The 11,574-nt window shown below is 39.0% G+C and overlaps 1 protein-coding gene across 2 annotated transcripts in view; it reads left to right on the top strand.

Annotated features, from left to right (window-relative positions):
- The first annotated feature begins 3,671 nt into the window (after nucleotides 1-3,671).
- Nucleotides 3,672-11,574, top strand: part of rybpb (RING1 and YY1 binding protein b) — a 34,327-nt gene continuing 26,424 nt past the window's right edge. The window contains exons 1-2 of one of the 2 annotated variants that reach the window (XM_055212813.2): nucleotides 3,672-3,954; nucleotides 4,558-4,683. In XM_055212813.2, coding sequence (XP_055068788.1) covers nucleotides 3,929-3,954; nucleotides 4,558-4,683 — 152 coding nt within the window. In that variant the 5' untranslated portion in view covers nucleotides 3,672-3,928. The remainder of the gene's footprint in view (nucleotides 3,955-4,557; nucleotides 4,684-11,574) is intronic. The other variant, XM_055212814.2, reaches the window with a different exon arrangement.

The following is an 11,574-nucleotide window of genomic DNA, read 5'->3' as shown; positions in this document are numbered from 1 at the left end:
AGTGTATGTACACTCTTAAAAATAAAGGTGCTTAAAAAGTTTTTTCACAGCAGTGCCATAGAAGAGCCATTTTTGGTTCCTTAAAGTACCATTCAGTTAAAGGTTCTTATAAGAATCATTTCTTTCATACCTTTTTATAATCTAAATAATCTTTTTCACCACAAAAAACTTTTAGTTCTTCAGATGTTAAAGGTTCTTCGATGGCATCGTGAAGCAATTTATTTTTGGTTGGAAACCCAAAGTTTATGGGTTTAATTTCCAAGGAACACACATACTGATAAAAAAATGCATATTTTGAATGCACTGTAAAGTGCCTGCCAAATGCATATAAAATGTAAATATATTCTCTCACGATGTATGAGATGCTTTTAAGGCATGCCTTTCGCTGAACCCCTTATTTGGTAGCTAACATGCCAGCTGAAAGTTCTGGCCAAATTTTAATTTAGCTTTAAATCACAAAAATGTGTCACTGCCAAGTATTATGCATTCAGTCACATCTGTGTCATTGTCAAGAGATCGAGAAAGAAGTCATCTGTGTTTACTGATTGCTGTAACATGTCTGAAGTCCAACCCGAGTATGCGCACACACTGTGACTTTAGCCAACAAGAAGCAGTTCGAGGGCGTCAGCCAGATGTGTTTTATCTGTAAGGTGAAAGGTCAAGTAGAGCAAATTGCATAAACTCATTCCCAGTAGCAAGAAAACTATCCACAGGGCTGCAGATAATCATCTGATTGTTTTTATCTGGCTTAGACAACATTATACTGTACATACAGTCTCTGCTTCTTTTTAGCCTATATATGAGCAAGACATTTTTTTATATTAATTGTTCCAGATATAAAAATAGCAGCAAGGGTTAATGATGTGTTGAAAAACTCGTTTAAAACTAGTCAGGGATATAAACCAAACACAAACGAATTGATATGGATCTAAAGGTCACCTCTGTTGTCCTTGAGCCATGCAGGCAATGTCCTCTTGTTTCCTTTAAATTAAATTAACTTATAATGCAAGTATCTTATTTACACTGGAAACATTTTTTTTATTAAAATGTTCTGGTTAAAGCTACAGTAGCAGATCAGATAACACTATTTACACTGTCTTTTACATTGTCAGAAAAAAATGGCCCTTTCACAAAGTCCATCTAATAGTTCATAACAGTATCTAAAAGGTACACTCTAAAAAATTTGCTGTAATTTTGCAGCTGGTTGCCAGTAACTTACTGTAGAAGATAAAGTCCAAAAATGTTTCATGTTCATTTAACTTTGAACAAAATGTTGCCAGTAAATAACATAAATGTAAAATCTACAGTAAGTTACTGGCAGCTAGTTGCCAGTAACACCCATTAATACTGTAATTTCTACAGACATTTTTTACAGTGTACATACTGGTACCAAAAAGTGCATATAGTACCTCAAAGGTACATATTAGTTCTTAAATTGTACATATTGGCGCCAAATTTATAAATATCTATTAATGGTGCATAATAGGACTTTTTTAAAGGTTACTGCCCAAGTGACAACTACACTGTCAAAATTCCTTGTTGCATTTAAATCTTTAAGTTTAATCAGGTTGAAATTACAATGAATTTAACATTTTTGACTAGTGAGGAGTTGCTGTAAAATATTGAAATTTAATTGAAATTACTTAAGCTAATTCAACTGAATTTTTGTAATTATAGCAACGCCTTACTAATCAAGAAGGTTTACATTAATTGTAATTTCAAGTTGATTAAACTTAAAAGTTCAAGTGCAACAAGAATATTTTTACATAGGAACCATTTTTTTGCTGACAATGTAACTAAAGTATTTTTGATAGTATCTGTATTGATGTCTATGGTTGCACTTCATCTGAAAGCATAATTTTTAAGACATTTTATGCAGTGCAGAATGTCTTTGTTCAGTGCTTTTGTTCAACCCTGTTACACTGTGACCCCTTCCTGGCACATACAAAATGTATATTGTGAATAATGCAGTATGGTACAAAGAAGTCTTTTGTCCATATTTGCACTGACCTTCAACCCCTAAAACCTTCAACTTCAAATCATTTTGAATGTAATGGGTTGAATTATCATTCGTTTTTTTTATTATAGGCTATGATTGATCACAAAGCACTGAAGCTACCAGAATTTATTCTGTTATCTATTTAAGTCTATGAATTCCAGACTTACTGTGATGGTTGAAAAATAATTGCCTTGCTTTTTGTTCTTGTTTTCATAAAACTTTTTCTTTGATGAAATGTGTGTAGCCAAACACTGCCGGCTGTCATCAATTTTAAGCTGACCATCCACATTGATCATAGAGGGAAATCATGTTTATTGGTTTTGTCTGATCTGTTAATCTGTTTAGTGGAGTCTCAGTTCTGATTGCTCATCTGATTCATTTTTGTAATTCATCTACTCCCACATCACAACTTATCATAGTTCAAAATCTGTGACACCAGTCTGGTACAAAAGAGGTGACAGCCAAGTTTACTCAGACATGCTAGTCTAAACTGAGAATCTGATGGTTTTGTGTTTTGTGCAGTCAGTAAGACATTTTTGGAGGCAAGATGTGAACATGACCTTTACAATTGTAGCATGATTTTTTCTTTTTGGCTTTTCATACTGAATATTCATTCTTAGCCGATAGCTGATATCTTAGCTTTTACTGGTAACTGTAACTCATTCAACATGTGAACTTTCCTGATGCTTTGGTAAGAAAACATCTGCTTTAGAATATCATTTCAGAGCCTCCATGCATCAACATCAGCCAGTAATAAACTTATGAGAGCCTGTCATGACGTTATAACGGAGATCCGAGAGCACAGATTCCCCACGGAGAGAAAAGGGGGCACAGAGGAGGCGGGAACCCTCGAGAGTGGCTAATGATTCACATTTCATATCCCCCACACAGGGGCCCTTGTCTCTGCCATGTGGGGCCTCTTCCAGGGTTTGTTTTCACTGCGCACTTTAAAATAAATGGGAGTTACAGATGAAAGCTGGCCACTTGAGAGATTGAAATCATGATGATAAAAAAAGACTCGTATCATTCTGTTGCTCGTTACGTGTGGGATGCTTTCGACTTTGTCATGGTAATAATGCTGTATTTTGCCAAATTGAGAGTAACAGGTAAGATGAAGATGTGTTTGAGCCCCACTGATTTCAGTTAGTTTCTTAACACATTTGTTAAAGTGTTTCTTGAAAAAAATAAACATGATGGTGTTCCAAATTTTCTGTGAATATCTTAATGGGATAGTTCACTGAAAATTATCATTTTATCATTTGTACAACATCAAGTTTTTCCAAACCTCTGCTAAACACAAAGATATTTTGACGAATGTTAATAACCAACCAGATCTGGGGCACCATTCACTTTTATTGTAATCTGCTTGATTACAGACATTCTTCAAAATATTTTCCTTTGTGTTCAGCGAGACTTACAGGTTTGCAACTTGAGGGTGAGTAGCCTAAATGATGACATGCCTCATAATAACTTAGGAAATGGTCAACAACATATATAGTGACGTGACGTTTATATATGCATCAGTGTTGCGGTGTCCCAAGTTGAACTTGTCTTTCCTCCCCACAGAACCCATTTCGGTCATTCAGCTCGCGTCTCCGCCGCTTTCTCTCACGTCGATGGGCACGCGCCCTAATTACGCTTGGCAATCGGAAAGTCTGTGGTGGTACTATTGCTCTATCCGTGCCATTTATTTCTAGCGAGACTTTTAAACCGAAGACAACGGTGATTGGGCGGCGGAGTCACGGGGTCCGCAGTCGTTTCGCCCTGCCTAGAGTCAGTCAGTCAGTCGGGGGAAGGCGAGTCTGCCTGCAAGCGTTTCACTCTGCGTGGATCCACCGTACACACGCGCGCGCGCTCACGCGGACCTTCACACGCAATTATTGTTAATTACCGAAGGCTTTTCGGTCTTTCGAGAGTCTCCTATCCACCATGGGCGACAAAAAGAGCCCGACCAGGTAAGAAAGGCGTCAACGGACGGTAGTTTCCGAAGCAATTTTGGCTTTGTTTTCGTCCGCGATACGGATATTCAGATGCTTTTTCTCGAAGCGTGCTTCTCTTTTCTCAGTTTGTGTGGCTCGAGCTAGAAACGAGAGCGCAGCTATGGCGGCTTTCTCCTCACAGAATACTCAAATACGACTCGGTCTTTTCCAGACAAAGAGATATTTGTTTTTTCCACATGATACATTTGGGCTCATTTTCTTTTTGGTCGAAGTTTTTTAAATGGACAGGTTTGACGTTCAATTTCACGCCGTTCACCGAGGCGATGTCTTTAGCTCGCTGGCTAACGTTAGCTGCCGTGCCAGCGGACGCAAATCTAGACCCTTTAAGTGTATTATGTGTCGAGAATAACTATGGCTAGTTAGCTGGTTAGCGTGTATTTCCAGTATTTTCCGGTTCTAATAAACCGTCCTCATGCGTCACTGATCGGGCTGTCTTGTCTGTCACTTCGTGTCAGTCGCTTTTCTTCGGTTGCGTTTGCGTATATAAGTCGCGTAACGTGTTATGTAGCAAACGTGGAAGTTGACCTTAATAATTTGGTCTTTTTATTTTTTCCAAAGGCCAAAACGACAAGCCAAACCGACGGCGGACGACGGCTTTTGGGACTGTAGCGTGTGCACGTTCAAAAACAGTGCAGAAGCGTTCAAATGCAGCATCTGTGATGTACGGAAGGGCACGTCTACCAGGTATGGCCATTTATTATTATTATTACTTGACACCTGCAGCACAGTCATTCAGCTCTCATCTCTAATGCAGCTGAATTTAATGCTTTACTTGTTGATTTGCTCATTGAGATTCATAGAAACGGCAGTCTTCAGAAATGTAATTTATTTCGTCTGTCTGGCGCTAGATTTAGCCTGTGCAGTCATTGCAGTGGTAGGCAAACTTTGTGCTCTTCATTTCTTTGTCTTGCATTATGTTAGACGCAGTTCATTGCCTGCAGATGCTTGCCTCTGCAGCTCCATGCAGATTAATACTTTGCATTGCAACGCTGCTGCAGCATGCTGATCTTGGGTGGGTTTTGAATGAAGAGATCTCATTGAAAGTTAAGACTGGTATTTGTTGGGGCTGATGAAAGGGATTTAATTTCTGGGCGTGTTTATAAGATTTTTCTATGCTGTGTCTGCTTGCCTCTCCCTAAAACTCTTAGACAGATCTGTGCTGTACAGGTTTACATGCAATTTTAAGTGGCTGTTACTGTACAAAGGTCAGAAAAGAAACAATCAAGCAGTTATATTCACAGCCAAACATCAATAAGAGTGATGCTGACAGTTCTACTGTTAAAATCTCAACATGCTATTCACCTGTTAACATTCTTTAAAGTCCTTAACGTAAGCACAACAAGCTAGACTTGAAGGTTGTCTTTCTGATTGTCTAATATGAAGATTTTATTACGGTATTTAATTAGATAGAGCTGGGCTATTCATAAAGGTCATTAAATCAACAAAGGTTTTCGAATGATTCGCTTTGGTTTGCATGAAATATCATCACTGTCATATTCCTGTAAGAAAACATAGCGGTATGTCTTAAATTGCGTATGTTATCTGGGCTTCGTTGTGTTTATGATGTGTGATCCGCCAACACTTCTCATCAGCTGACTGATGTGGTGTCTACAGCTATGACTAATATACCACCGCACGCAGTAATCCCCAAGCTGTAACCTTTTCATCTGGTCTTTTACACCCAGTGCTTTTCTGACATTTGGAGAAAAGACGAGGTGTCGGGATAAGTCACACTCTCCTAAGCGTTGTAATTGTCAATGCATTTAATTTTTGACTTATCCAAACTCTGTGCATTCAAGATCAGTATACGTTCCTTGGGATTCGAAACTTCAACCTTTGCGCTGCTTCTGCGAATAATCTATTTTATCTCCCTCTAAACTAAGCAGATCGCATGGATCTGTTTACAGAATGCGAGCGCATTACATTCTCAGTATTGACAGGAAATGATGCACGTCAGAAAAGCCTTGTTCCTCTCTCTCTCTGGCAGAAACCCAGCTCGTATCGCATAATATTGCTGATGAGGGGCCGCACTGTCTCTGTTTGATCTCCGCTGTCAAACTTTGATGGATGCGATTGTTTGCTGATGTAAGAAGCCTGGCTCCCTTTGTAATGAGGACTAATTAGCCATCTTGTCCACGTTTGATGTATTCCAGCGGTGCACGGGAGGCAGCGTGGGGTGCTTGCAGAGAAATGATACGCTCTCTTACAAGTGTGTAGGGGTTTATGTTCTCATCGTAGCACCTTTTATCTCTTCGCCTCGATGAATAGGTCTTTGTGGTGTGATAACGCATTCCGTTCGCCAATTATTTTATCTTTGTTGGTCTTTGGAGTTCAAAGAATGCAGCATCCCCCTGCGTAATGATGCTCCAGATTACTGTTGCAAGCTCTTTTTGTCGTGTCAAGAAGGTCTGTTTACAGCCTCGGGATCTTTGCGTACCTTGATCTGAGTGGATTGAGGAAAATCGACCATTTTCTCGCAGTGTTCTTTGTGAACTTGGTGCGCATTGTGTCAGTATATTAAGATGATAATTAAAAGCAACTTTTAAGTAAAGGGGTTAATTGAGCAGAACCGAAGCAGGGAGATCTTTTTTGCCTAATTGAGTCTTACGAGCAGCGTTCGACCTCAGAAAGGTTTGGTTGTTCACTTATGCATGGGCTTGGCAATTTGACGCTCGAAAGTGTTCGAACAAATGCGTTGAATTAATTATTATATGTATGCGTGTTAAATAGAGGCATCCTTGTGTGCAGTTGGATGACAGCTTTGCTGGAAGGCATATCTCTCGCTCTTTTTCTCATACAGCAGATGCACACTGCATAGACTCGCTCACCTTGTGTTTCCATGGCAGTGTAGGTTATCTAGGGTCTCCGTACTGTCAAGTAGGCAAAAATCTATACTGAATCACTGCTGAATGATCTTGTGTGAGAGAAAGTTTGTGTTTGAGTAAAAAAAGATGATGAATTCAATGTTTTGACAGTAATCAAATGAAATGTGGCTCAGCCTCAGGGAAAATTTTAGAATGATGTCCTTTCCATAAACCTATCAAAATCAAATTTACTTGTGCAGAATTCCTTGTAGACCTTAAAGAAAAAGCCAAAATGTACAGTTATGTCATCATTAAGGCATGTTGTCATTCATTGAATGAGCTTATTTTTTTTGTGTTTCTGAGAGACCAAGTCAAGGGTTTGGAATGAAATGAGCTTAAGTATATGACTTAAGCTTATCCCTATAAAGCGTCATGTTTTAATATTACATAGGAATCCAAAGAAAAGGAGAGAAGAATGCAACATCTTGTTTCAGTATCAGATTCTGTGGTTTGTGTGTTTCAAGATCTATATCAGACACCTACAGGTTAGAGGGAAGAATCCATTAGGGGTTTTCTTAAGTTGATTGATGTGCCGGATCAGGGAGAAGTGCCGTTCGGGCTTTGTGTTGCCTTGATCTTCAGCATAGGTGTACATTACCTTTACTTCCCCTGAAGGTCCTTGCCAGATCCCAGCCAAAGTTGTATTCCTCCCTTTTGAAATGTTTTTCAGTTTAGAAAAATCAAAAACTTTGCCATTTAATAGAAATCGACAAAGTTGCACAAGACGACTTCATTTCCCCAAATGTTAGGGAAAAAATTAGATTTTTCATTCATGCATAATGAAAGCCTCATAGACGTCAGTGATGCAAGGTTATTACACCAGCTTCCGTTTGACTTTTCTATGTCTTTTGTGCAGAATTTTTACCCAGAATTTGTCATCAAACCTTAATCCTATATAGATTTCCTTTGCTCTTTCTGAAATACTCAAATGCATTGACAGTTGTTTTGGAATTAGATATTGATTCCTAAATTGAAATCAAATCAGGTGCATACAGACTTCCCCATACAGTGTTTAAAGAGAACCTATTGTCCAATTCACGTTTTTACATTTCCTTTGGTGTGTAAGTGTGTATTAGTACGTTAATGATATGCAAAATGTACATACTCCAAAGTAAACAATAATGCGAGTTATCTTCTCCAGCGTAAATCTCTTTTCATGGACTACAACAAACACACGGATTGGAGGCAACAGTTTACTTCCTGGGATTGGTAATGTAGACAAGACCGACATTATCATAATTCCTCCCGCTACGGATTCACAGCCTGTAAGTTTACTCCTGTTAGCAACCGAATCTTTCAAACATGGTAAGGAGCGTCACATTTCCGGCTGACGTCAGAGGTATTCGTGCCAATCACAACATATTGATTAGCTGGCCAATCAGTGACAAACGCTTTTCAAATCCATACTTTTCAGGAAGATAGTGAAATCTGGAACTACAAAAATGTATGGTATGTTGAAAATTAGTTTTTTTTAAACTATAAACCACGCGAACACATTGTAGTATACCAAATAAACAAAACAACGTTGTTTTTAGCAATGAAATGGGTGCTCTTTAAAGTCTTTCAGATGTGTTGTGTAAAGGAAGACACACAGACCAGTCAGTTGTTTTTATATGACAAAGGTGTACATCCAGTGGCAAGCCAAGCAAATGAGGTACTAAGAATGTATTGTCAGAGGAGTTTGATGGTGATTAAAGTCGACATGTTCATTAATCGTTCCCAGGAAAATTTATATTAAGGTCCTTGTTCCACTTGAAGTGAGATAATGTTGTCTTCATATTATTGACAAGGATTAGTTTCTGTGCGTAATTGATGGAGCAGAGATTTACAATCCAGTAAATTTCATCTCCGTTGCTTGAGTGCAAATTGTTGAGGATAATGGAATTACATAATCAGGCAGTGATAACACGGTTCATTTCTGTGTTAGATTCCCCTTTCTTTACGAACACATTTAGACACACTTTTACTTATCCACATTTATCCATGGTCCTACTCCAAACCACACGCATAAGCTTTTAATCTGCACTGGGGTGTTAACTAGTGGTTTAAAACTTCTTAGGAAGACTGAAGACATTTAAGCAAATTGCACAATAGATATCTCTTACTATAGTGAAGATATGGTATACATGAAAGAGATGTAGAGTAGTAAAATAGAGGTGTTGAGTGGTAACATTTAGCTATTTATTGCTATTGGCTCCTACTACTTGACCAAGTAACGTGAGTGGTATTTTGCTCATGTTTCAAAGTTTACTGAGTTATTTGAGAGTACCGTATTTTCCGGACTATAAGTCGCTCCGGAGTATAAGTCGCATCAATCAAAAATGCGTCATGAAGACGGAAAAACATATATAAGTCGCAGTGGACTTTACGTTGCATTTATTTAGAAAATTATTTCACAAAATCCAAGCCGAAGAACAGACATTTAATCTGGAAAGGCAAGTTATTCAACTAAACAACAGCACACAACAGCAGGCTGAATAGGTGTCCGTATGTTAATGTAATACAAACAGTTATTTACCTGATACACAATAGCATACAGAACATACCTGGAAGGCTGAATAGGCTAAATGAACAGAACAAGCCAACACGTGGTAAGTTTGCAGGCTCGTCATTCCACATCACTGAATTAATTGAATTACATAAATACAGGAGCAGCATATAGCGGACACTCGCGGCTGTAGACGGTAATGTTGTCACTGGGTTTATATATGTCAAAATTAATTCATACTGACTTACAAGTGGCACCTGACTATAAGGCGCACGACCAGCCAAACTATGAAAAAAGTGCGACTTACAGTCCGGAAAATACGATAATACACGTTGTCTGTTTTCAAATGTTGTGATGAATTGTAAGGAATATTTTAATATTCAATTTTACAAAGTTCTTTAATTAGCATGGTCCATTGTTATGCATTTTTCTAATGTTTTCCTTATAAATGATATAATCTCCAGTTTGAATGAAAAGCCGAATATAAAAGAATTGCCTTAGTTGTAATTTTTTTTAAGTATGGCAAATTAAATGAACACAAAATGCGATTCGCTTGTTTGAATAGTGACCTGTAGCAGAAATAACACTGATTCTGGATATTTAATAATTTTACACATCAATCTTAAAAAATCCTAGCCTGGTTAACACCAGACCAGTCTTATAGAGAATAAGACATGGTCTGGGAACCACGTGTTCATTTTCTCGTATTTGAGGCGTGGTTTACGAATGCCCAGAGCCGATTATTGGGCGCTACGAATGTCTATCAAATGCGTCTGTACGTAGCTCATAGCCAATCTGTGTTTCGCATAGACATCGTCATCATCTTGCTGCCCCCTCCCCATTCTGTGATTGATTCCCTATGCCTTTATTGGGTGCTACGAATGTCTATCAAATGCGTCTGTACGTAGCTCATAGCCAATCGGTGTGTTGCATAGACGTCTTCATCGTTTTGCTGCCCTCTCCCTTTTCTGTGATCGGTATTTCAGATGAAAATTTGGCCATGGTTTCCATGCTAGACTTGCAGCGTGAATAAATATGCGCGCAAGGCTGCATGGGGAAACCCAGGCTAAAAAAAAACTTTTTTAATTTCAAGATTTCAATTTTGATTTGAAGTGATCTCAAACTTTTAGAGCCTTTGGTTGACCACTAGTGTTGAATTTGAGCAGAGTTTGTACTTACTTGAGCTAAAATTGGTTTGGAGATGAAGAAATTGCAGATTGTGTGAATTTGGAGGCAGATCACAAGACACCAGGGAGAAGAGACAACAGGAGAGGGACAGAAAGAAAGCCAAGAGAGTGAATGAGCACAGGCAAGCAAGCGTGTTGTACGTGTGGTGAGGTGGGGGTTGCGGGGAACTGCGCTGCGAGTTTGATGGACGGCTCTGTTGGGACGTGCTCGCTCAGCCGAGAGCCTCTCAGAGGGAAGGTGGAATGGAGCACATCATTACCCAGCGCAGGGAGGCACTGGGCTCTCCTTTTCTCAGTTTGCCTCCTCGTTCGTCCTCTCCATCACATGTCATTCAGTCAGCAGAACGGAGCAGACTGCCGTTCAGCTGACTCATGCGTAGATCACATAACCGCAGTCAGTGACATTCAACGACCACACTTAATCAGATAACTGAGTAGGAACCGAAGCTGTTCAGATTGAGGACGCTTCACGCCGCCGAGTGGCTTGTTTAATGAAGATGGTAAAACAGACAATGAAAGCTGACGTGAATGACGGCCCCTCTTGATGTAAGCTGGATTCTGTTTTCGCTGGAGGAAAAATAAAGCCATTACATCTCCAGCTTTGCTTGTATATAGATGTTAGTGGTAAGAGGATTAGGCAGCTTGCTTTATTGCTTTCTGATGTATTTTTTAGTGACATTGAAATTTTTACAGCAATATGGGCACAGATTCTCAAATAATGTATGGAGGTATGGTGGGGAAGCACTTTTCCGGTGAACTCATTATACTGTCGACCCAAAAAGTGTTTTTCAACCAAATTGAGTTTTCCCACAACTGAGTTCTGTTTCTTATCCATTTTTGCAATCATTTTTCACAATATGGTACCAAGATATTTCTTATAGATGTAAGGTTCACCTGCCCCAGCAAATTTAACCACTGATAGTTGGTTTAACTAGATAGCCATCCAAAATGACACACATCCTAAAGTGCACGCCATGTGTCGTTTCATTTTAGCATGGTTTTGCTCACCAAATCCTTTTGGGCCCATGGTCTTACT

Source organism: Misgurnus anguillicaudatus, chromosome 8 (assembly GCF_027580225.2).
Source record: "Misgurnus anguillicaudatus chromosome 8, ASM2758022v2, whole genome shotgun sequence".
In the NCBI taxonomy this organism is placed as follows: domain Eukaryota; kingdom Metazoa; phylum Chordata; class Actinopteri; order Cypriniformes; family Cobitidae; genus Misgurnus; species Misgurnus anguillicaudatus.
This window is presented reverse-complemented; position numbering and strand designations above follow the sequence as displayed.